The sequence below is a fragment of the Tinamus guttatus genome, unplaced genomic scaffold (assembly GCF_059628265.1).
Source record: "Tinamus guttatus ecotype Peru unplaced genomic scaffold, ASM5962826v1 Tinamus_guttatus_pri_ptg000459l, whole genome shotgun sequence".
NCBI lineage: Eukaryota > Metazoa > Chordata > Aves > Tinamiformes > Tinamidae > Tinamus > Tinamus guttatus.
In genome coordinates this window covers 1,208,978-1,233,399 of record NW_028288993.1, presented here as the reverse complement: position 1 = coordinate 1,233,399, position 24,422 = coordinate 1,208,978, and the positions used below count along the sequence as shown (strand labels likewise).

Below are 24,422 nucleotides of genomic sequence, written 5' to 3'. Positions count from 1 at the left end.
GACCCATCCAGAACGGCCCTGCTCAAGAAGATGGAGCTGCCCTTGGCTTCCTCGCGTTCCTCAGACTGCTCACTGCACTCGCGGGTTGGGAAGCAGGAATGGTGGCAGCAACATCAAGATGACACTCCTCATGTCAGGGCTGTCACGCTGACCCCACAGCACGAGCCAGGGGGGCAGAAGCACTGACACGTGCTGTGCGAAGGCCTTTGCAGAGGAGAGTGGAGGCAACCTGGGAGGCCTGGGGAAAGGCACAGCAGGAGGTGTATTTACAGACAGGGAACATTTTTTAATCTAGCATTTATGTCCCAAGAGCAAAGCAGAGGGATTTCCACCGAAATCCAAGATGGTCTCTGCAAGGTTTGGCCAGGCTGCAAGCAGGCCCAGGGCTGCTGCAGCCAGTCTCTGCAGGTGGAGGATGGGGCTGTTCCCCTCGAGGGGAGCCTTGGAGATGCCATCATGCCCGTCACGCCTTCTTGCTTTTCTTCTTCTCCTCTTTCATGGCCATATCGTGGGCTTTTCTCTTCTCGGCGAGTTTGTTTGCCTGAGGAGAAACCCCCAAGACACACAGTCAGATTAGTCTGCAGAGGCTGAAGGCTTCTCTGCTCTTAGACTCACTACCCGTTCACCCTGTACCTAGAGGAGGTCAACCCATCTCCTGCTGCGCAGGATAACAACTCCCAGGGCAGCCCTGGGGCACTGAGCTGCCTGGGCACAAGCAGCAGCACGTGGCAGCCCCCAAGCAGGCGGGGAGCTCTAGGAGAGCAGCAAGAGCTCTGTTCTGCCCGGGCCAGGGCCAGTCCATGGCCAGGGACACACCCAGGAAGAGGCCTCAGGAGCCTCAGCCTTCATTATCAAACAAAAGTGGGCATGGGGCAGAGAGGGAAACAGCAAAGGGCAGAGCTGGAAACCCCCAGGCACCTGCACTGTTTACAGGCCACTGCCTAAAGACTCATTCCAGGTGGCTTCAGCTCCGTCCAGAGTCTCACGGGAGGGCAGGGAGCCGAGCGTGCAGCCACAGGGGCCCCTCCCTCCCACAGCCGGAGCAGAGAACGGCACACCCACCTCAGCGAGGGCTGTTCCCTCCCCAAGGGATAAACCAGGGTTTAGCCACAGCTGCGACCTGACTCAGGAGGAGCTGACACAGGCAAGGGAGCAGGATGCAGGCAAAGGTCTCGTGGCCCAGAACTGTGCCGGAGCATCACTGCCATGGGAGGGCGGCACGTACCTCTCGGACTTTGCGTTTCTTGCCAAACATTATCTTTTTGTAGAGGTATTTCTCCCTCTTCTTCATCATCATGATGGCCAGGCGCTTCTCCTCGCTTTGCTGCTCCTGCTCCAGGCGCTGCTTGTCCTCCAGCCGCACCTTGCCGGCCGTCACCGTCACCGGGAGTCCCTGCGGGAGCGGGAGAGCTCAGGACGTGGATGCTGAGAGCCCACCCTCTCCCAGGACAGACGGGTGCTCCGCGCCCTGCCCCATGGAGGGGCACGGCACCCTGTGCACGAGGCAGCTGCACGAGAGCTGCTGCAAACACGAGGCAGCCATGATGGTCCCAGCACATCAACACAGGAGTAAGGGGCAGGAGAGCACCAGCAGCTGCGATGGGCCCAAGGGCCACCTCAGCCGCATCATGCCCAGGATTCTGGACTGCCTTGGAGGCCATCCAGCCCACCGGGGTGGGGGGGGGGGGGTGCGTTTCACTTTGCTCATGTTCTGTGTTTCAAGAACAGGAAGCTCTGCAGCTTGGCAGAGGGTCTCCTGAGCCCACACGTATCCCTCCATCGGAAGGGCCACTTCTTTCCAACACAGAGGCTGAAGAGGCTGCAGGGGTGTCCCCCATGCAAGGGCGGCAGCTCCCGGCAGGGGCTGGGACAGGCTCCTCAGGGCCTGGGCAGGCCTGCCTTGTAGGCCCAGCCTCAGGCTGAGCTCAGACAGCCTGGTGAGAGGCTGGGCACAGAGCACAGGCCACCCAGGACCCAGCCTGGGCTTCTGAGAGCCCAGTCCAGCCCCTCTTGGCTTTGGCCAGGAGCACACGGGAGTCCCACAGAACGGGCCAGGAAGCCGGGCAGGCAGCAGAACCTGGCAGCAACAGCACTCACCAAAGTGCCCTCCTCCTGGGGCTCCCAACTCACTGCCAGGCACAGTACCTTGCTCTGAGTCTTCTGCTCTTCCATCTTCTTCAATTTCGTCTCTTCTTCCTTTTCAGAGTCATCTTCCTCCTCTTCCTCCTCCTCCTCTTCCTCATTGTTCTCCTCCTCCTCTTCCTCGCTCTCTTCACCTATGGAGAGGTCAGTTTTACCAGCCAGGGGCCGTGACAGGTAGACCAGAGCCTGGCACAGCAGCACGTACAGCTCTGCCTGGGCAGCAGGTCCTGGCCCTGCCTTCTCCAGCCCGTGGGGGCTGCCACCTCCCGGTACCTGGCTGCTCGCCCCGCTGCATGGCCAGCAGTTTCAGCTTCTCCGGAGGGATGTAGTCTCCTTCCTGCTCCGTGACGAAGGGTGAGAGGTGCGGGGGCAGCAGCACGCCGGGGAAGTAGTCAGCGACAGGGAGGCACAGCTTGGCGTTGACAGAATCAAAAACCCACTGAGGCTGCAGGTAGTATCTGTGGGGCAGAGGGAACGCAGGGCCAGGGTCAGGCCATCTCCTCTGGTCCCAGGGGTCTTACAAGACGGCAGCAGAGCAGGATGCCACCATAACGTGTCCTGAAGCATGGGACAGCTCCAGGACAGCCAGGTGTGCTCACCAGCCCAGGCCCCCTTTTTGGGGACAGCCCTCACTCACCTGCCAACAACCTGCTGCTCCACACGGGGCCGGTCAACAATCTGGTGCGTGATAGACGGGTCACTCACATCGTAGGTGGCACCGATGCACACAGACTTGTCCCAGGACACTTGGCCCCCAAAGCACCTGCCAGTACAACACACCAAGAGGTTACTTGGACTGAAAGAGCCCCCAAGTTCACTTCGCTTGCAGGATATCAGGCAGACAAGCCCCAGACCCCATCACAAAGAGTGGAAAAATCCAGGAAGGGGGAGCAGGGCTGCAGAGGAACAACCCACCCGCACGTACCGGATGACGAAGGCCAGCGGCTCTCGGGGCACTTCTCTGTTGAGGAAAAAGCGCAGCCCTTCAAACAGCTTCTTCTGCTTCTCCAGGGCCTCCTGCTCCTTCTTCTTTGCATCCATCTGCTCAGCAGTCTCCTGCTCAGAACAAAGCCAGAGCCTCTTGCATGGGGACCTTCTCTCCCCCATACACAGCCCCCGCCAAGCCCCTTCTGCCAGGAAGGCTCCTGGACGCTGCTCCCCATCCTCCTGATCACATCGGTCCTTCCCAGCACCATACCAGGCAGTGCCAGCCCCTGCTCAAGAACGAGGCCTCCTGCTGAGCCACAGAACACGCTGTGCACAGAGCGACAAGGCCCAGGGCTGAGCCACCTCGCCAGGCTCTTACCCCCTCCACGGGGAACTCATCCATCTCCACGTCATCCTCTGGGGTTGGTGCCACCACACGGGTCAAGCTGGCACTCAAGGCTGAGAGCTTCTGCAGAGGAGCGAGAACAGGAAGGTGTCATCTCCAGATGGCTTTTTGAGGACGGGAGAAAAGGCAGCCTCGCAGAGGAAGGCGGGGTGATCCTCTGCAGCAAAGGATCAAAGGAGCTCCTCTCCCTCGTGGGAGTTCAGCCTCCTCCATGTGCTGCCTTAATCCCACACTCCCCAACACAGCAGCTCCAGAGCTCCCTGTCACACAGGGTAGAAACCAATGGCCCTCAGGGATAAGCATGGATCTGCCCTGGGGCAGCATGCGGGGAGCTGGGAAGCAGAGCCCTTCACCCTGCATGAACCAGGCTCTGCTCTGCGGCTCCCGCACGCTCAGCGTCCCCGGCCAGGACAGGATCCATGGTGAGGACACAGAGGCCAGCGGCTCTTGGGTGCTAGCCAGGTCCTGGCCGCTGCAGGTGCCCCTCACCTCCAGGTAGCTCTCCGAATCCATGGCGTACGCCTCGCCCTCCGCGGGTTTCAGCTCGACCTCCGCCTGGCCTTCAATCTGCAGAAACAGGCAGCCTGGCACACAGCCCCCAGACGCAGAGCGCCCAAGCAGCCTCCCCTCTGCCACACTGTGCCAGGGCCAGCGTGACCCCCCGGCAGCGCATGCTCCCCGCCAACTGTACCAGGCCCCGGCGGGCACGGGTCCCCCTGGCTCCGGGCAGGCGTGGGGCGGCTCAGGTGAGGGACTCACCTTGGGCGGGTAGAGCAGGTTGAGGGAGTGGTAGAGGCGGAAGTTGACGAAGCCCAGCAAGGTGGTGTAGAACTCCGTGAAGGTGGCCATGACACGGTAGTCCACATCCGTGGGGTGCTGCAGACACGCAGGAGCCGTTAGGGTACAAGGCCCAAGGGCTGGAGCCCCTCTGTGGGGACAAGGGCCCGTTCTCCTGGCACCAGCTTGGGGCACGGGACCTGGCAGCTCATGCAGCACCAAGCCTCTTGGATGTCTGCTGCTCACTCACTCCTTGATCTGGAGCTGAGATGGAACAGGTTGTTCTCTATCTGTGTCCTCATCTGCAAGGGAGGATGCTGCCCTCTCCACAATAAGCTCTGCAGATGCCCGTGCCCAGCACCAGGCCCTGGGCAGGAGGGGTCTCTGTGCTGCCCAAGGGGCCGTGTGCCCGTCCCCCCTTGCCCCACAAGGCCCGAATCCCTCCCTGTGCCCACCCTGCTACAAGTCCTGCCAGCCCTCAACTTGCCCAGCTACACAGCTGGGTGCAGCAGCACATCCCAGGGTGGATGGGGACCCTGAGGGGAGCTGGCCCTGCCACCCACTCCCTGACAGGTGCCCAGGTGTCCCCAGACAACCCTGCAGCACCCAGGGAAGCCAGGGAACAGGCCACAACTTGGCCTTTGTGTGACTTGGTAAAAGACTCTGGCTCCCCAGGTCAGCTTTGCAGGCCACTAGCAAAGCAGAAAAAGAGACAGGCAAGGACTAACGGAGCTCAACCAAGCAGGGATCTGGCCAGGGCCTTAACAATCAAAACCCAAGGGGGTAAGAAGTAACGCTGGCCAGGAAAAACACAGGCTCACTCAGGCGATACTGCGAGGGAAAGAGGGGAGGTGATCCCCAGTGCGGGCTGTACAGAAAGGCACAAAGCTCCGTCCTGACTGTGCCACCCCCGGCCAAGCCCAGAGCCAGACAAGACAGCGATCGCAGTGGAAGCTCGTGTCACTGACCCTGGTGTGGCAGCCTGTCCTGGCAAAGTTCATCCCACGCCTCCCAGAGCCCCTGTGGCCTTGCTGGAGAACTGCATGAGTCCTGCTAGGTAGGACAGAGCCACCCTGGCAAGGAGGGTGTGGAGTCTCCCTTGCTTCTTTCCTCAGGGCTACGAGGCTCATTACTGCAGGTTAATCTTTAATTGTTGAGCTAAGCACATTTAATAATTGACAGCAAGAGGAAACAAGCACCAGGGAAAGCTGGCACAGCCAGGCACAGGAGACAAGGACACAGCCATCCTGGGCTGTGGCCCCTCGTGACTCCCAAGTTGGCCGTCCCACCTCAGCCTGGGCACAGCCTAACTTCTCTCTTCACTGCGTGAGCAGCTAGACACTCCCGTGATCTTTCCCCAGTGCCAGGAAGGGGACAGCAAGGCACACGGTTACTCACGTCATGGGCGAAGGCGTAGGGGGTGATCCAGGTGACTGGCTGTCCCAGCACCTCAGCCTGGTAGTAGATGCCCTTGATGGAGAGGAAAACCTGGCGGGGGCAGAGCAGGGGCTCAGATGCAGGGGACCCCGCAGCAGCGCTTGGCCCTGCTCCCACCAAGGGCTGCTCTCACTGATGCCCCCACAGCCAGCAGGTTTGTTTGGGGGACATCCAAGACGGACACCCAAACCCTTCCGCTCTTGCCACCAGGACCAGCCGGTCCTGTGTCCTTCTGTGCTCCAAGGCCACTGCCCCATCCCCACAGCGCCCCGGCAGGGGTCCTGCCCCCAGCCCCCCGGGCTCGCACCTTGCGCAGGGAACGGGAGGCAATGATGTAGTTGAGGAACTCCACGGAGAGGCGCCGGCACAGCTGGATGGTCTGCACGTGGCACTTGCCGGTCCGCGGGAAGGTGGAGAAGAGGAAGCACATGGAGAGGGCATCGTCCAGGTCCCGCACAGCGTCGATGAAGGTTGGGTACCTGTAACAGGGCAGGAGAAGAAGAGGGAAAAACAGACTCAGCCACAGAGCCACCAGCACCTGCTTAAAGCTGCAGGAGCCGCCGGACACTGCTTAAGAGGAAGGGAAGGGGTCTTGGAGCCACCGCACAGTATCTACATCCCACACGGCCCTCTGAGCCAGAGGAGCCCCAGAGATGAAGCGTCCCTTGCGGGTACCAGGAAGCTCCCGGCCAGCAGCTCCCGGCTCACTCGTGCTTTGCTACAGCCAGCACGCAGCTTGCTGGTCCTTCTCCACGAGCTCCGAAACCCCGTTCACCAGCCAACCAATTCCCAGAGCTGCCGTGGGAGCTGGAGTCCTAACGGCGGATGGACACAGCACGGGCTCCACGGGCTGCAGGCCAGTTCACTGTTGATAACAGCCCTCTTTCGTGAGGACCCTTTCCCTGGGCCTGCTCCACGCTGAGCTGCAGCGAGGGCTAGTGCCTCACCTCTCCTTCACAATGTGGTCAAGTTTGTAGTTGGGCTTGTTGTCCTTCAGCCGCTCCACGGTGCTCCACTCGCTCTTCCCATAGGCCTTCCGGAGCTTCCGGACGAACACCTGCAGGGCAGACGAGGGGGGACTCAGGGCTCCCTTCCAGGGAAACGACGGAGGGAGGCGAAGCCTTGCGAGGTGCACAGAGGCAGTCCTTGGGCGTGAGCGCCTCCCCAGGGGGCTGTACAGGCTCCTGAGGGGACAGCTTCCAGGTCTGAGGGGCTGCCACCAGCTGCTCGTAACAGCCAGGCCCCCAAACACCCCTGCTCTGCTGCCACAAGCGGTTAACCAAAGCTGGGGGCAAGGGACAACGGCCTGGAAGTGAGAAGATCCCATCACCCCATCCCAGGCACAGGCACAAGAGCCCCTGGACACGAGCCCCAAAGTTCTTGTGCCCCCTAAATACCTTATACTCCCGGAACTTGTTGACAATGGGCTCATGAAGGAGAAACTTGATGTCTTTGAGGAGGTAGAAGGTCCTGGCTGCAGTGGAGCCCTTGTTCACCTTCTTCTTATGCTTGGGCTCATGGGGGTAAATCCCCTTCAGGATACAGAGGCGCCTGTCAATGCAGATGCAGGTGACACAAGCTAGATCTCAACACTCACTGAAAGCAAGTGAAACAAGGGCTAGAAAAGGTTTTTATCTCTATCTTATCCCGGCACATGGTACTCAGCTCCACCTCCCTCCTGCATCCCCACGCTCGCAGGGTGCCTCTGCGCTGGTTCTGGACACGTTGCCCTGTGCCCAGCTGCGTCGCCCCGCACAAAACCCTCTCCTAGCAGCAGACGGGACCAGCCTGTGCTGCCGAGCGGGGCTGCTGGATTCACCGTCCCACGGAGGCGCCCGCGGGCCCCGTCCCTGGGGGAAGCAGCTCCCTCTGACCTCGCTGCGCTGCCCAAAGCGCCTCCCCAGGGACACAGACCCTGTGCGTCTGTCTCGGGTGACGCTGGGAGGGCCTGGCCGAGGCTGCGTCCTGACCCCCGAGCTGAAGGGGCTCCACTCCTCCCTGCTGCCAACCCCTTGGCGCACCCCGGGGCTCTGCAACAGCCCAAACACAAGGGCGACGTTCCCAAACCCCTGCTCCGGCACTTCCTACAGAGCCAACAGCACGGCCGAGGCGAGCAGGGATCTCTAGGGATCATCGTGACCAACCCCCTGCTCCAGTAGCGACACCCAGAGCAGGGGCACAGGGTGGCATCCAGGTGGGTTTGGAAGACCTCCAGAGAAGGAGCCTCCACAGCCTCTCCGGGCAGCCTGTGCCAGGGCTCTGGAATTTGATTCCAAGCTGTTCCCAAGGGCCAAACGGGCGGGCAGCCCCGGCGGCCGGGCCATCCCGGCGCGCACGGGCGCAGGCGGCGGCTCCGGCCCGAGCACCGAGCAGGCGGCCCCGCGTTTCCCCCGCGCTCTCCCGCCGCCCCGGGCGGCACCTGAAGTCGGGCAGGCTGAGCTGCAGCTTCTTGCGCGCCTTGTTGCGGGTGATGTAGTTGGTGGCGGCTCCGCGCTGGTACTGCGGGGGGAGAAGGGAGCAGCGTCAGCGGCTCCCGCGCGGCCCGGAGCCCCGCACGGGGCCGCGACGGAGCGGAGGCCCCGCAGCCCCGGGGGGTAACGGGCCTTGGGGCGGGGAAGGGGAGAGGGAACCGGCACCTTCTTCTTCTCGAGTCCCCCCATGGCGGCGCCGCGGCCGCTCCCCGCGTGGCTCCGCGCCGCCCGCCCGAAGGCCCCCGCGCCTGCCCCCGCCGCGCCTGAGCGGCGCCGCCGCGCGCCCGCCCCGCGGCCGCCGCCTCCGCGGCCGCCCGGTGCCGGGCCTGGCCGGGAATGGCCGCGACGCGGCGAGTGGCGGGCGCGGGGAGGGCGACGCGGGCCGCGGCGGCGGCGGGCACGGGCAGGCGCGCGGCGGGCAGCCCGAGAGGCCGGGGGGCGGGGGCCTTAGGCGCAGTGCACGCTGGGATATACCGGGGCAGCGCGGCACGCTGGGATGTAGAGAGGCGCGGCGGCGCGGGGCATTGTGGGAGTGTGGCGCAGCCGGGGGTGGCGCCGCCTGTGCCATGGCGGGTCCCGGTGCCGGTCCCCGCTCCTCTGTCCCGCTCCCTCCTCCAGCCTGAGAGACGCGCGGGGGGCGGCAGAGCCGGGGCCGCCCTGGGTGCCCGTGGCCAGCCCGGGCCGGGGCCGCTGCCTGCAGCCAGGCCGAGACGTCCCGGAGGCCTCGAGGCCCCGGCCTGGTCCGCGCGTCCCGCCGGCCCCTTCCCGCGGGATCCCCATGTCCCTGCCGGCCTCATCCCTTCCCGACACCCCGAAGGCGGCACTGGCAGGAGGGGACCCGTGTGTGACTGACACGGAACACGACCCCGGGAGCCCTGTGGCCGGTGGCAGAGCCCCCCAGGCTGCCTCTCCCCGGGAGCCTCCGTGTGTCCCGGCCGCCTGCGATGTGCTGGGACCCTGCGTGTGGCACAGCCGCCCCGTTCCGCTGGGCGCAGGGAGGCCCCGCGGGAGCCCCGTGTTCCCCCAGGGCTTGTCCCCTTCAGCAGCATAGGGACAGCCCCGTGCCCTGGGGCCGGCCTCCCCCTGCGCATCTGCAGCACCCGGGACGGGCTGGGCCTCGGCGGTGCCACCAGGCACAGAGACACCGAGTGCTCCTGGCTCCTTGCGTGGCTGCTGCCTCCCGCAGCGGCTGCAACGAGCCCCGGTCCGAGCTGCCCTGGGGGCTGTGTGTCCCTGCAGGGATGGGGCACTCAGTACCTGTAGCTACATATCTACAGCTGTATGTCTGTATCTATGTTTGTATCTATATCGATTTGCTAAAACTGTCAGTTCAAGCCTGACGCGGGCTGGGTTTGCTCTCACTGTGCCCTGAGCCGCAGAGGGCGGCGAGCGGCGCCGCTGCCGGTCGCCCCCGCGCCAGGAGGTGCCTGAGAAGCGGCCGGGGAGGCAGCGGCTGCGTCTGACAGCGGGCGGAAACGGGAGGGGAAAGTGGCCGTGACCCCCCTGCCCCGCTCTATGCAGCCCGGCTCTGTGCGGTTCCACTCCACGCGATTCCGCTACATGCAGTTCTGCTCCGCATGGTTCTGCTCTATGCAGCCCTGCTCTGCACAGCTCCGCTCCGCACAGTTCCGCTCTGCACAGTTCCACTCTGTGCGGTTCTGCTCCGTACAGCCCCGCTCCAGGCAGTTCTGCTCCGTGCAGTTCTGCTCTGTGTAGCCCCGCTCCATGCGGTTCCGCTCTGCGTCCCCTGTGCTTCGCGCCGGGCCAACGTCCTATCTCGTTTCTGCTGGGCTGGCCCCAGCCTGCGGAAAGGGCCTCTGACGACACCTTCCTGTCCGGGCGGTGCCTCCGCTCGTCCCGGCAGCGCTCGGCTCCGCAGGGCCCCGCGAGCCGCTCGGTGTCCCCGCGCTCCGTGTCCCCGTGTCCCCGCGTCCCCGCTGCACCATGTGGCTCGTCCTGGTGCTGCTGCAGGCTGCGCTCCTGCCTGCGCAGCTCTGCGGTGAGTAGGGCCGGGTGCCCCCGGCCGAGGCGCCGCGGAGGGGCCCCTGGTGCAGGCGGCCCTGCAGCCCCGCGCGGGGTGGCCAGACGTCCCTGGCACCGCAGGGGGCAGCGGCCCCGTCCTGCGCTCGGCCCTGACTCCGGGGAGGCCGTTGGTCTCCCGAACCCCTGGGACGAGATTCCCGGGAGCAGCGGCTGAGCTCGGTGGCGCCGCTTCCCTGTGTCCCAGCCTCTGGCCTGTCACTGCTGCAACGGTGTCACCCTGACCCAAAGGCCGGGTCTGCGATGGGCTTCTGCTCTCCCAAATTCCCCTGCTGTGCCAGACCCCAGCCCAGTTGCGGCGGCTCTGAGCGCTGCACAGACCCCGCCAGCGCCGCAAGGTGCCCCCAGCCTGTGCCCAGCCCGTGGTGCCACCGGCAGCGCGTTCCTGGGCGAGCGGGGACACCCAGCGTGCAGCAGGAGCCTGCTGTTGGCAGCGTGTCCCGGGGGATCCTCGCGTTCAGCCTGCTCTCGGCAGCGTGTCCCGGGGGATCCTCGCGTTCCCGCTCCTGCGGGGAGGCTGTGGGTTGCGGCTCCGGGGGGAGCTCAGCAGGGTTGCATCGGTGCTAGGACAAACCCAGCAGCGCAGGGGCTGGATCCCTGCCAGCTCCGGGACGCTCTGCGCGTTCCCATGGAGCTGGTGGGCCCGGAGCACCAGCCCAGCCTGCGTCCCCCTTTCCCGTGTGCATCCCGGGGGCTCGAGGCACTGGCACTGCCGAGGGGAGCCGCTCGCAGCCGGGGTCCCAGCCTTGGGACGCGTCCCTACCACAACCAGGGCCTCGGGCAGCGCTGCGGTGGGCAAAGACACGGGGCAGGAGCACCGGGGCCACGCGACGTGCGGGCTGCACCGGCAGCGTCCCCTGCCTTCCTCGCCGCCCCTCATCCTCTCCTCCTCCTCCTCGGCAGAGCTCCCGGCCGCGGGCGCCGCGCGCAACATGAGTGCCCGGCTGCTGGGCCTGGCGGAGGCGCCGGCGTGGCAGGACAACCCCAGCATCTACGTGGCGCTTCGCCTCGCCGACGAGCACGACGCGGCCTTCGAGGGGCGCTACTTCGCGCGGCTCAACACCACCGTGCAGGGCAGCCTCACGTAGGTCCCGCTGTGCGCGCGTGGCCCTGTGGCGCCCGCCGCAGCGCTGCCACCCCGCGTGTCCCGCAGGGCCCCGCTCGGCAGCGGCCTCTCCAAGCACCACCATCACCGGCACCACTCGTCGTCCCACAGCCGATCGTCCAGCGCCCACGGCCACCACAGGTACCCGCGTGGCCAAGCACAGCGCCTCCCCAGTGCCACGGGCACCCTGTGCCGGCCCTGATGGTGCCGCGGTGCCGTGCAGGAGCCCCGCGAGGAAGCCGGGGCAGCCCAAGACGGGGCTGCTGGCGCTGCACGCGCTGGCGCTGCGGGCCGCCTGCCAGCCGCCGGGCGTCGCGCTGCCCGTGCTGCAGCGCCTCAAGTTCGCCCTGGACAAGGACTGGCGGGGTGAGCGCGGGGGACAGCGCCGCGCGGCGGGGACCCTTCCCGCCCCGCCGCGGTGACACCGCTGCCCACGCGCGCAGGCTCCCGGCGCCATGGCCGCCCCCACAGCAGCTACTACCAGTACAGCCTGGGCGCGCTGGCCATGTGCGTGCAGCAGCGGCCGCTCAAGGAGGAGGTGACCCGCCGGCTGCTGGAGGCGCAGCGCCGCGGCAGGATGGGCGCTGGCGGTGGCAGCGCTGTGGGTAAGGCGGGCGGTGGGCGGGCGCGCGCAGCGTCCCGCGCGGGCACTGCCCTTCTCCTCTGCTGCTGCCCACAGACACGGAGGCCGTGGCGGGCCTGGCCTTCGCCTGCCTGCTCCGCACGGCGCCGCCCCGCGCCTCGCTGGAGCTGCGCGCGGCCGTGCGCGCCGTGCGCGCCAAGCTGCTCCGCGCGCGCCGCCCCGACGGCCTCTTTGGCAACGTCTTCAGCACCCCCTTGGCCATGCAGGTGGGCGCTGCGGGTGCAGGCGCCACGCGGGGACAGGGAGAACAGACCCGTGTCCCGCCTTGGGCTCAGGCAGGTTGTCCCTTGCCCTGAGACCTCCTTCCTCCCCACGCTCAGTTCTTCATCGCCACCAACGCGTGCAGCTCGGAGCCGGCGTTCAGCAAGGCCAGGAGCAGCCTGCTCAGCAGCCTGGACAACTTCACCAACCCCATGGCCATCTCGCAGCTGCTGCCCGTGCTCTACGGCCGCAGCTACCTGGACGTGGCCTCCATCAGCTGCGATGGGGAGAACGGTAGGAACGGGGCGGTGCGGGGGCAACGCGGGCGGCCCTGCTGTCGCCCCTCCGTGCCGCAGCAGCTCTGCTGCCTGCAGACACGCTGCGCCCCGTCCACCCCTCCATGCCGCCCGTGGGGCCGGGCAGCATCGCGGTGAGGCTGCTGGTGGAGTGCCCCAAGAAGCTGTGCCGCCACCATGTGCTCTACAACCAGTCCGTGTCCGTGCCCTCCGGATCCTCCCTCCTGGCCGTGCTGGAGGTGGCCTCCACGCAGGAGCGCCATGCCTTCACGTACGGACATGCCCCCCGGCAGCGCGGGGGGCGGCGGGCGGTGCTGCCCCCACCACCGGCTGCCGCCCCCAGCCGCCTCCTCCCTGTCCTCCTCTCCCCCCTCCACCAGGTTTAAAACCCAGGACAGCCTCCACGGCCCCTTCCTGACGATGGTGATGAAGGTAGAGGCCAAGACGCAAGACCGGCGGTACTGGCAGATCCTCTCGGCCCCCGACACCAGCCTGCAGATGGGTGAGCGCCCAAGGCAGCAGCAGGGAGCCGCTCCCCTGGGCTGCTGCGTCCCTGCACGCAGCTCCCTGCACCCTGAGTGTCCGTGTGTCCCCCCGGGGTTCACCTGGCTCTGGGGATGGGGCCTGGAGGTGCCACCTGTCCCCTTCTCTCTGGGCACTGGCTGCCCCTCTGTGAACACCCGCCGTGTCCAGCATGGCCCCCCTGGCTCCCGCCAGCCCCATCGCCGTCTCTCTCCGCAGGCATTGCCGACTACAGGCCTCGCGACAGGGAGACCATCATCCTGCGGCTGAGCAAGTGGTAGCCAGCATGGCCGGTGCGGCCGGCGGGGGCACGTGGCCCGAGGCGGCGCCCGCGGCAGCTCCCAGCGCTGCCGTCCCAGAGAGCAGAGCTCTGGCTGAGGAAGCCGGTGCCAATGAAATGTCCTTCCCGCACCGCAGGCCTCGCTGTGTTGTGTTTCCTGGAGCACCCTCGAGTGCCCTGCGCCAAATCCGCCTGAGGAGGAGGAGGAGGGACGAGCAAGGCGCACGGTGTGACAACCTGCCTTTGCCTCTGCTGTCTCCTCATCCCACATGGCACTGTCCCCGCGCAGGTGGCACGGTGACGCTGTGCCCTGCTCTGCCACCACCAGTGCGGGACACAAACGAGGGCTGCTCTCCTCTGCGCCCCAGCCAAGGGGGTCCCTGGGCCTCCTCGAGCTGCAGGGCTTTGGGTGACTCCAGGTGCAGACGTGTCCTCCCATCCCAAGAGGTGCTTGTCCCGGGGACGGGGACACTGCAGCAGCCTGGGGCACCACAAACAGCCCCTGGAACAGGGTCCACGGGGTGGGGGGACACCCTGCGTGCGGGCCGGGCGCCGGGAAGGCTCGCAGGGGTCAGCACCGTGGCCAGCGATGAGCCAGGGCTGCGGGGCCGAGGGGGGATACGGACGCGCCAGGGGAGGGTACGTGGTCCTCGGTCCCCGTCCCCGTCGGCAGCGTGGTGCGGGGGCCCCGCAGGCCGGATGCCACCGGTGCCGGCAGCGGCGGGGCGGGAGCCAGGGTGACGCACCGGGGCAGGGAGGCCGCGGCGCCCTCCCCGCCGCATCCGCCGCCGCTCGGCAGCAGCATTCCCGTCGCCGGGAACATCCCGCAGCGAGTCAGCCGCAGGGCGCTGACGCAGCCGCGCCGTTGCCATGGCGGCCGGGGGCTGCCGTGGCGGCTCCCGCGAGCAGCAGGCCCCGCCGCACGCGCCCGCCGCCGCCACCGTGACGCGCCGGGGCCCGGGCGCGCGGGGAGGAGCCACGCGCCGCCCGCCGTCCCGCTGGGAGAGCCGCCCGCGCGGCATCGCCGCCGAGCCCCGGCCGCCCGCCCGCCGCCGCGCGGCCTCCCTGCGCAGCGGAGCATCCCCGCGGAGCGGGAGAGCGGCCGGCGAGGCCGCGGGGGCAGCCCGCGCCCCCCCGCCGCGGGCCGGGCCCGTCGCCAATGTGCCGGCCGGCCGCGAGGAGCCATGAGGCGGCAGCGATGACCTCCGGCGCCGGCAGCCGGCCGCTCCGGCCCTGGAAGCCGGACCCGGGCCCGGACGGGAGAGGGCGGCCGCTGCCCTTGGTCTTCAGCGTCTTCGTCTGGCTCGGCACCGGCACCACCATGGCCAGCCTCAACAAGTGGATCTTCGCCATCCACAATTTCCGCTACCCGCTGCTGCTCTCCTCCCTGCACATGCTCTCGGCCGTGGCCGTGGGCTACCCGCTGGCGAGGCTGCGGGCGCCCGGCCCCGCTGCGCGGCCCCGCGCCCGCATCTACCTGCTCAGCGCGACCTTCTGCAGCAGCGTGGCCTTCGGCAACCTGGGCCTCAACTACGTGCAGCTGGACGTGGCGCAGGTGGTCTACACCACCACGCCGCTCTTCACGCTGCTGCTGTCAGCACTGCTGCTGCGCCGCCGCCACCACCCGCTGCAGTACGCGGCCATGGCGCCTGTGTGCGCCGGCGCCGCCTGCAGCGTCCTCGGCCAGGTCCGCTTCCACCAGGCCGGCTGCTGCTTCCTCTTCGCCGCCACCTTCCTGCGGGGGCTCAAGTCCATCCAGCAGAGTAAGTGCCACGCGCTGCCCGGGGACCTGGCGCTGCTGCCCAGGGTACCAGAGAGGGGGGCCCCAATGCCACCTCCTGCCCTCCCCAGCCTTGGGGCCAGTCCAGTGGCATCCCAGCCCTGGCGCCACCACTGCCCATGTTGGCCTTGGTGCCAGCGCGGTGTCTTCCCAAGCCCAGAGCCGCTGTATGCCCATTCTGGTCACAGTGTCACCCCTGTCCCCTAGTCCCGAGGTCACCTCCTTGGCACCCCAGCTTGGTGTCAATACAATGTCACCCTAGCCCCAATGCCACCACACTGGCCTTGATGCCAGCACAATGTCCTCCTGGTCCCAGTGTCATCCCATTCCCATCCCAGCCCCAGTGTCACCCACTGCCCACCCTGGCCTTGGTGCCACCCCAGGGTCACCCAGCCCCGGTGCTGCCCCTTCCCACACCAGCGACCCCTCCTTGGGGCCAAACCCTGCTCCCGGCCCAGTGCGGTGGGATGAGCAAACCAGCTGGTGGTGGCCCATGGGCACTGCCGGCTCCTCGCGTGCCCCGGATGCCAGCACCGCCACGGGGTGGCCGGGGAGCAGGACAGCCGCCCGGCCCCGCTGTCCTTGGCAGGCGGCGGAGCGGCGCCGGCCGCTTCGTTTCACATTCCGAGCGGGAGCGTTTTGCGCACAGCGTGTCAGACCGCGAGCGCCGTGGGCGCCCTGGGGCGCTGCTCCGTGCCCGCTGTGACTCCCCCTCCACGCCATCCCCAAGCCCCAGGGGTGCCCTTGGAGCCGGGCTCAGGGCAGCCCAGGCGGGCACCGCGCTGCGGCTGCGGCTGTGGGTGCTGTGGCTGCGGGTGCTGTGGAGGCGCTGCCGGCTCGACCCGCTGCCCGGCGTCCGCCCGGCCCCTCCGGCAGCCCCGTGCCGCTGTCCCGGGAGCACAGGGGCCGCGGCTGTGTGTGTGCTCTGTGCGGCGGGGACCGCGTAGGGGGCAGCTGTGCCTGTGTCCCCGCATGTCTCCAATGGGGGGGACACCGGCCACACGCCCAGAGATTCTGGCTCCGGCTGCAAAATCAGACGGACAAGGGATGGGGGAAGACGGGGAGTCACAGCGGGGACTAAAGGGGCGTTTGCTCCTAGCGCCCTGGCCGCAGACAGGGTGGTGCAGAGCGGCCGCGAGCCCTGCCCGTGTGCGTCACCCCCTCCAGAGCAGCGCCCGGCGCTGTCACCAGGCCAGCGGCGGGGGCTGCTCCCCCGGCCTCCCTCCCTCCGTTTTGCCCTTCCTCCTCCGGGGATGCCGGCGGCGTCTTAACCGCTTCCGCCCCGCGCGCGGGCGAGCGGCTCCCTGCGGTGCCGCTCGGCCTGCGGAGCCTCTGGGGGAGCTGCGGAGGTTTGGGGGCACCGAGCTGGGCTGCTCGTGGTGGTGCTGGACGCTTTTCTCTGCCCAGCCCGGTGCCAGCCCTGGGCGCTCCGATGCCCGCGCCAGCCGTGCCTGTGGAGGGCTGTGCACGTGGTGCACACGCGTGTGCTGGCACACATGTGTGCCTGACGCGCTGCGCTCTCCCCGCAGGTCTGCTGCTGCAGGAACATGGGCTGGACGCCGTCTCCTTGCTCTGCCTCACGTCCTTGCCCAGCTTCTGCATCCTGTTCAGCGCAGCCGTGGCGCTGGAGGTGGGCCCGGCCTGGGCGGGCGTCCTGCGCTACGACAGCACCCTCTGGGCCTATGTGCTGCTCAGCTGCCTCGGTTCCGTCCTCTACAACCTGGCCAGCTTCTGCGTCCTCTCGCTCACGTCAGCACTCACCATCCACGTGCTGGGCAACTTCAACGTCGTGGGCAACCTGCTGCTGTCCCGGCTGCTCTTTGGCAGCCAGCTGAGCGGCCTCAGCTACGTGGGCATCGGGCTCACGCTGGCCGGGATGTTCATGTACCACCAGCCGGACTACATCGCTGCCCACTGGGCGTCGTGGCACGGCCGGGACCGGGACAAACGGGAATAGGTCCCGTGCACGGCGTGGAGAGCTGCCGTCGGGGCTGCTGTGGGAAGCCAGAGGGCTCCTTGCACCCTGTTGCGCGCGCAGGAGGGCTTCTGCGTGTGCCCGCTCTGCGTGTGGCTCGGCACGCGTGTGAGCGTGGGTGCAGGCTCCATGCGAGTGGGTGTCTGAGCGTGGCCAGTGCTGTGGGGCTGCGTGCGTGCGCTGGCATGTGCAGGCTCTGCGTGTGCGAGCGCGTGTCCGTGGGCACAGCTCTGCGTGCGGGAGCAGGACGTGTTTGCGTGTGTGCCCAGGCTCTGCGTGTACGAGCGGGCTCTGTGCGTGCGCATGGTGCAGCGTGCGGGTGTGCACTGTGAGCGTGCACGGGCTGTGTGTGTGTGTGTGTGTACGGTGTGTGCACAGCCCTGCGTGCGGGTGTGCGTTGTGAGCATGCACGGGCTGTGTGTGTGCATGTGCACAACATATCAGAGCCCTGCATGTGGGTGTGCGCTGTGAGTGTGCACAGACTGTGCGTGTGTGTGTGTGTGTGCATGGTGTGCGCACAGCCCTGCATGCGGGTGTGCACTGTGAGCGTGCACGGGCTGTGTGTGTGTGTGTACGGTGTGTGCACAGCCCTGCGTGCGGGTGTGCGCTGTGAGCATGCACAGGCTGTGTGTGTGTGTGCACGGGGGTGTGTGTGTGTGTGTGTGCCTGGTATGCACACAGCCCTGTGTGTGGGTGTGCGCTGTGAGCGTGCGCCGGCTGTGTGTGTATGTGTGCACAGTGTGTGCAGAGCTGGTGTGCAGATGTGCGCACTGTGAGCATGTACAGGCTGTGTGTGTGTGTGCGCAGTGTGTGCAGAGCCCTGCGTGCGGGTGTGCGCTGTGAGTGTGTGCAGACTGTGTGTGTGTGTGCGCAGAGCCTGTGTGCGGCTGTGCGCTATGAGCGTGTGCAGACTGTGTGTGTGTGCACACTGAGTGCAGAGCGCGAGGTGCCCTGCGTGCAGGTGTGCGCTGTGAGCATGCGCAGGCCGTGTGTGTGTGTGTGTGCGTGCACAGTGTGTGCGGAGCCCGCAGTGCCTGCGGGCTCTGCTGTGTGAGCGGGTGTCCAGCGCTGGTGCTGTGTGGCCAAATGGGTCTGTGTGTGCACAGGCTCTGAGTGTGCGTGCGGTGTCACTGCCCACTGCAGCTGTGTTTGTGTGTGCAGGCAGGTGCACACACATGTGGCTCCGTGTGTCCAATTGCTGTCCCCACTGGGGACAGCACGGAGTGGCATGTACGTGTCCACGGACGTTGCGAGTGTGTGAGCTTGAGGGTGTGCGGGCACGTGCTTCACTGCCAAGCTCTGCTGGACGGGGTGGATCTGGAGCGCGCGCGCATGGCTACACGTCCGTGTTTCGATGCTCTCCCCCGAGGGACGGAGCGTGACCAGCCTGCGGTGCAGGTCAGCGGCCTCCTGACGGCAACGGCCAGCAGCCTCCTCTCGTGCCCGGGGAGCATCCCCAGATCCTGCCTGACCCCTCTGTGCCGTCCTGACCCCGGAGATCCCCACGCTGACCCCACGGCACCCCAGCTCTGGATGGAGCCCTCGGCTGCCCCGGCTCCGGCCTTGTGGCTGCCTCCCGTCGGGACCAGGACGGGCTCTGCGGTGCTGCTCCTCCCCGGCCATCCCAGCGGCTGCGGCTGGGCAGGCGCCAGCGGAGGTGCCGGCGCAGCCGCCCGCACGCGGGGCTCACCCTGGAGGCTGCGAGGACCCCGCAGAGCCACGGGGATGTCTCGGACTGTCCTGCCACCGCGCGCAGGAGCTTCCCCCTCCATGCACGGGTACCTACACATGCCCCGTCCGGACGGGTGCAGGATCCCAAGCGCTCCCCGTGCTCCCGCGGCCCTGCTGGGCGCACATGGTGCCAGCGGGCATGCGCGGGGCTGGAGGAAGCGCTGCCTGGACAGCTCCAATCACACTTGTCCTGAAATAAAACTCTATTTTTGTTGTACTCCCCCCAGGCTCCTGGCGTGATCTCCCGCCTGTCTCCATCCTGCAGGTGCTGGGTGTCGCAGGGGCCGGAGCAGGGAGGGGAGGCGGGTGCCGCTGCGGACACATCGACCACGGTCGCAGCGAGCCCCGGAGCCCCAGAGCGCGCGGGCTGCCCTGGCCAGCGCGAGGCCTGTGCCCTCCTGCCCGTGCCGGGTGTCCGGCTTCGGCACGTGCCACGTTGGCCACAGTGGCTCGCACGCCGCGCGGGGGCACCACCCCGACCCGCCTCACGCGGTTCTTATCGGGTGTGTTTCCCCAGCGGATCTCAGCCCGGTCAGGAGGCTGGGGAACAACCCGCCTTTGCAGTGGGAGATGGAGGCTCCAGCCTGCTGGCCACCCCGGGGCGCTCCTGTGAGGTGACGCTGCCCCGTCCAGGCCTGGCGCTCGGTTCTGCTCCCGAGAAACGCGATTCCAGAGCGCTTGGGAAGGGAAAGGTGCAGCTGCCCGAGCAGCAGCAGGAGGGATGTGACGGGGACATGAGTCACAGGCTGCAGCTCCCCAAAGGATGGGCCAGGCCAGCACGGCCACGGCGTCCCCATCTCCGCAGTCACCCCGGCAGATGTGTCTCACCCGCCCTCTGTTCCCCCGTTCCTGCCCGATTCAGAGCCGCCTTCCTTCCCGCGCAGCAGCCTGGCCCACTCCGCAGCGCGTGCCCAGCGCCGGGAGCTCCCGCTGCTCGCTCTGCCCTCCCTCCCTGCTCCAGCCCAAACAGCACTTTGTTTTCCCCCCCTTTCCTGGCTAGGAACTTTTGAGGCAGCAGCTCTGGGGACGGGAATGGCCTGGGAAGGGCAGGAGCGAGCGGTGACTCACGGGGCCGTGGCCCTGCAGGGAGGGAGGCCCTGGGCAGCGCCCGGAGCTGCGCCAGGCCCGCAAAGGCTCAAAGGACACCGACGGCTCCGGCAACACCCGCCTGTGCCGGGAGTCACAGGCGAGGAGCGTTTCTCTCAGTGTTTGCTTTTACAGCTCGTATGTGCGAGGCTTTTCCATAACAGGAAGGATTAAAATATTTCTGATTTGCCCTTTCCGTTTGCAAGGCGAGTCAGCGTGTGGCCGCAGGGCTGGCGCTGGGCGCGACTGCCCTTGCGGAGGGGCCCAGGCCATGGCACCACGTTGTCCCCGCTGCTGTGGGACGGGGGGTGCTCACACAAACCAGCCCCCTGGTCTCGCGGGGCCGAGGAGCCCGTCCCAAGGGCAGCGGCCGCCCACGCACTGCCCGAGTCACTTGCTGGCACCAGAGCTGCCCACATGGGCAGCCTTGCCTTGTTTGTGGCACTCGGTAGGACCGGCCATGGCCCCTCCTGCCCACTGCAGGGTGCCCCTTTAGCCTGGGCACGGGTCTCATGGGCAGCTCTTGCGCCGGGGGGACTCTCACGGTACCCAAGAAGGGGGCCGGCAGCCCCCAGAGGGCTGGCATGGGGCTCTCCTCGCTCGGGTATTCCGGTGCCCGGGAGGCAACCGGCTTGCGCAGAGCATGGAGCAGCAGCGGCGGCACGGCTGGCTCCTCCTCGGCCACCCTGCCCACGCCCAGGGGACACAGACACCCTGGCTGCACTGGGCAGGACAGAGCCGTGTAAGAAACCAGGCACTGGAGCCCCAGGACACCCCTTGCACAGGCACGTGGCACTCAGTACATGCCGGCCACTCTTCCCACAGAGGTACCCACTGCAGGTTTCCGTGCCCCCCTTCACCAAGATTTCTGGAAATGTCTCTGCCCGAAAGGAGGCAGGAGGTGAGAGGGCAGCTCTGAAGCTGCCGAGCGGCTCCCGCAGAGCTGCTGCTGCGGAGGGGCTGCTGGCAGCTCCCCTGCTCAGCACCATTGGGCCGGGAAGGTGTGAAAACGCGAGGCAGGAGCCGCGTGTGTGCGTGTGCGCAGCGCAAACGGGTAGGTACAGGGTCTGGCTGCACCGTTCCTTCTGGGCTGGCTGCTGATCCGCTGCTGAACTCCTCCCGCGAGGCAGCACGGAGCCGTGCTGGGGATTTAGCCGTGAACTGCTGCCCTTGGCAGAGGAGCTGCGTGTTTCCAAGCAGGGAAGAACCGGGATGGCTTTAGCACTCGTCAGCCGCGTGCCCTTGAGCACGCTGTGGAAATTTTCCATGTTTCAGGGCAGGGGATTAATTGCAGCCCTCAGGGATGCTGTGAGGTTTCCAGCATTAGCAGAGAGAGAAGTGGGATCTGCAGATGGTGGGGAGCAGCAGGGACAAATCCTGCTATGCCAGCGAGCCTAAGCCTGGATCATTTTGGAAAATAACATTCTTCCTTCACACCCTGGGTTGTGGTCTGCACAAAAAGCCTTTTTTTTTAGGGTAGACATTCAATAAAGTGGGACAACCCAAGCCAGGGATCGATGTCAGATGGACTGCCACGTCCATCAGTGGACACAAACATCTGAGGATGCTTGAAGCAGAATGAGGCTGGTTTGAGGCCAGGAGCTGGACACGATGACCCTGCGGGTTCCCTTCCAGCTCTACAGCCTCTGATTCAGCACCAGAAGATTCCAGAAATTGCTGTCCACCATTTTGGGGCAGGCTGGCTTTATTGCTCGCTTTCTCTGCGCTCTCGCTGTGTTGGCTCTCTATCTGCTGGAACATCTGCTTCTGCAGCCGCACAAGAGACGCGTGGCCTTCGAACAGAGCTGCTAAATGCCATTAACTTGAAATATGATCAGCATTTCGCTTGAGATATAATTAGCATAGAAATGTTAGCAGAAAGGACCATTGCTAAGTGGTTGTTTGAGGAAGATCATCTTACAGAAGGCTGAGTTTCTAAAAGATTAAATCACGTACGCTTAAAGAAACATACATAATCTTGTACTTTGTTTTCATAAGATATCTGAACTTTACATACAAATGTTGATGTTCAAGATACCAATATTTCCTGTGTTTGTAATACTGGGTACTTGATAAATGCCTAAGATTATACATCTGTATGAGAACCTAAATGATACACAGGCTCCTGTGAAATGAGATATGGATGTACCCAGCCTGCCTCATTGGCATCTCAAGCCGGCGAGCTTGTGCCCAAGCCAAAGCGCTGCCGCGCCGGGCACAGGCTCTTACTGAAACAAAGGAGCGCTGCCTTTTCCTTGACCTGGGGACGTGGCGTGAAGGAACGCGCTGGACCTCAGCGGTCCTGGCACTGGGTGACCTTCCCGTCACGGGCAGCGAGAGGCCGGTTCAAGGGTTTGGATGCCAGGGTGCAGGGCACGCTGCCACCTCCTCGTCCTGGCGCTCCAGGCCAGCTCTCTGCGCGGGGCGACGCTCCAGCCTGGGCTCTCATGGCTGTGAAGGAGCCGAGCGCGGCGGCACATCCCTCCTCTCCTCGTTTCTCTTGCAAGCACTGTTTACACTGAGCACTCGGTCCCTGGCAGAGCTGCTCTGTGTCTGTGCCCGCGCGTGGCCATCTACCCTACTGAGCTGGATCCAGACTCTGTCTTGACACAGCTTGGCTTCCTGGCTTCACCTTGGACCTACCTCATCCCTGCAGACTGCCCTGGTGACCTGGAAGACTCTGCTCACCTGGGTTATGGCCAGCGGCCCCGCTCTGCTCGCCCACGTGGGTGCTCTGGGACCTGCTGTTGGTGGTGTCAGTGCTGGCTGCTGTTGCTTTGAGGTTGTGTGGGTGCTCCGGACCCGCTGTTGATGGTGTTGGTGTTGGTGCTGTTGCTTTGAGGTTGTGTGGGTGCTCTGGACCCGCTGTTGGTAGTGTCGGTGTTGCTGCTGTCGGTTGTTGTGTTGTTGCTGTGAGGCTGCTGCCCTGCCAGCCTTGCTGGCACCTTGGCTCCCACTCGCCATGCAGAGCAGCTGCTGACACCGAGCACCGAGCTGGGGTTTTAAAGCTGTGTGTGACTGCTCTGCTGGCTGCCAAGACAGCCCTCGCCACGGGGAGCAGCTAGTAAGTGTCTTCTTAGAAGACTTGGTGTCTGAGGATTTATATTTTCCCGGAAAAGTTAGCTCCCTCTGTGATGTTTGAGAGTACTTTTGTAACGTGGCTTTATGGGTTGTCAGGAGTCCCACTTAAGTGTCCCCCCATCTGCCTCTAAATATGCAGAGCCCTGATGTCCCCTCTCAGAGGGCGTCTAGACCCAAGCAGTGGTTCCCTCCGCAGCAGGACATAGGACATAGACAGCACAGCATTCCCTTGGTAGGGAAGGCACAGGCTCTGGCTGCAAACTTGGAGTAGAGAAGGGGTGAAATGTCCTGTGGCCACTAACTGCCCCCTCACCCGGTCAGAAAAGCCAAATCGGACACTCAAACTGAGCAGAACCTGACGTGGCTATACAGCACGCAGGGCTGGTAAATGTTCCTCCAAGAGATATATCATGCCCACAGTAATCTCTGCAATAATGCTGCAACCATCTCATTCTGTTGCCCTTCTTGAACATTTCTGTTCTGCAAGAGGAAATTCTTAAATGTTTATGAGATTTTTGTTGTTGTTGTTGTTTGTTTTTGATTTTTTTTCTGTGCTTCTAGAGTGCCTGGGAGAAAGCCAGTATGCCCAAAAGAACATGAGGCTCCTGCCAGCACCTCAACTCTCATCCAAGCTGTTCTAAGAGCCGCAAAGAGCTCGTTCATCAGGCTGCTCTCTGCAGGGGTGGAGGAGCCCCCCACTGGTAGGGCACAACCTCCCAGCTGGCCTTCAATTGGCATGTCTGATTGCCCAAAATGATCAATGTTGTCCACTGCACTGTCTAAAGATGCCTCAGACATGGAGACTTTTGTTTTCTTCTCTGTCTCGAAGCTGAACGGATCTTCTTCCATTCTGATTGGTGTAGGCCCTAGTCTCACATGTCAGAACAGGTCATCTGAGTTGAGAGCATTGATGCCAGAAGAGTTGTTATTGCAGCTCAAAACAGAGCTAGACAGCTCAAGCTGAGGACTTACGCTGTGACAAACACATCAGGAATTGACACATGCCTTGGTGCTGAAAGATGCCAAAGTATGTCCAGATCAGGCTTCTAGTTTATAACAGGGTGCTGACCTTGCAGCAACGATTCAAACTGACAGAAGGATTTCTCTTATTGCTGCCCCCTTGATTTCCCAGCCCATCTGGATGGGAAAGGCAGCACCAGGGACCTGATGTATAGGGGCAAAGAGGATTCCTTCAGGGCAACTCCCTCTGATACGGATCATCACCAGTTATGGATCTTCCAAGGGAAGCCAAGGCACCTTTCTGAGAAAGAGATGCAGGGTCAGGTAGAGGAAGAGAAGGGGTTAGGTAGTAAGAAGCAGGAAATTTATAGGTATCTTCCAACTGGGAATGCAGGAGTCCTCACTGCTCCTGGCCTCTCTGAAATGCAGCAGATGATTGGATTGAGGATTTCTGTATTAAAACTCAAAGTCTTATATCAATTAGGAAAAAGAAGTAACTTCCCAAATTCCTGAATTGCAGATAGTTTCTATACTGTAGTGTGAGTACATTTTGTGCTGGAAT

General features: G+C 65.0%; 3 protein-coding genes across 3 annotated transcripts; 2 read left to right on the top strand and 1 right to left on the bottom strand.

The window, feature by feature from the left end:
• Nucleotides 1–265: 265 nt before the first annotated feature.
• Nucleotides 266–8,379, bottom strand: PES1 (pescadillo ribosomal biogenesis factor 1). Its single transcript, XM_088532287.1, has 15 exons — nucleotides 8,326–8,379; nucleotides 8,109–8,188; nucleotides 7,087–7,240; nucleotides 6,637–6,746; nucleotides 5,997–6,168; nucleotides 5,651–5,740; nucleotides 4,235–4,351; nucleotides 3,965–4,042; nucleotides 3,449–3,538; nucleotides 3,068–3,198; nucleotides 2,780–2,905; nucleotides 2,416–2,600; nucleotides 2,146–2,276; nucleotides 1,226–1,393; nucleotides 266–541 (listed from the first exon to the last, which is right to left on the bottom strand). The coding sequence occupies exons 1-15, from the start codon at nucleotides 8,347–8,349 to the stop codon at nucleotides 464–466; spliced, it is 1,734 nt and encodes a 577-aa protein (XP_088388413.1). The 5' UTR covers nucleotides 8,350–8,379; the 3' UTR covers nucleotides 266–463.
• A 1,725-nt stretch (nucleotides 8,380–10,104) lies between these two features.
• Nucleotides 10,105–13,249, top strand: TCN2 (transcobalamin 2). The gene is made up of 10 exons (XM_088532254.1): nucleotides 10,105–10,159; nucleotides 11,104–11,284; nucleotides 11,417–11,446; nucleotides 11,529–11,671; nucleotides 11,749–11,910; nucleotides 11,985–12,154; nucleotides 12,269–12,443; nucleotides 12,524–12,716; nucleotides 12,826–12,947; nucleotides 13,187–13,249. Exons 1-10 carry the CDS (start codon nucleotides 10,105–10,107, stop codon nucleotides 13,246–13,248), a joined length of 1,293 nt encoding a protein of 430 aa, XP_088388380.1. The 3' UTR covers nucleotide 13,249.
• Nucleotides 13,250–14,406: 1,157 nt separating this feature from the next.
• SLC35E4 (solute carrier family 35 member E4) lies at nucleotides 14,407–17,040 on the top strand. Its single transcript, XM_010223138.2, has 2 exons — nucleotides 14,407–15,010; nucleotides 16,557–17,040. Exons 1-2 carry the CDS (start codon nucleotides 14,407–14,409, stop codon nucleotides 16,982–16,984), a joined length of 1,032 nt encoding a protein of 343 aa, XP_010221440.2. The 3' UTR covers nucleotides 16,985–17,040.
• The last annotated feature ends 7,382 nt before the right edge of the window (nucleotides 17,041–24,422 follow it).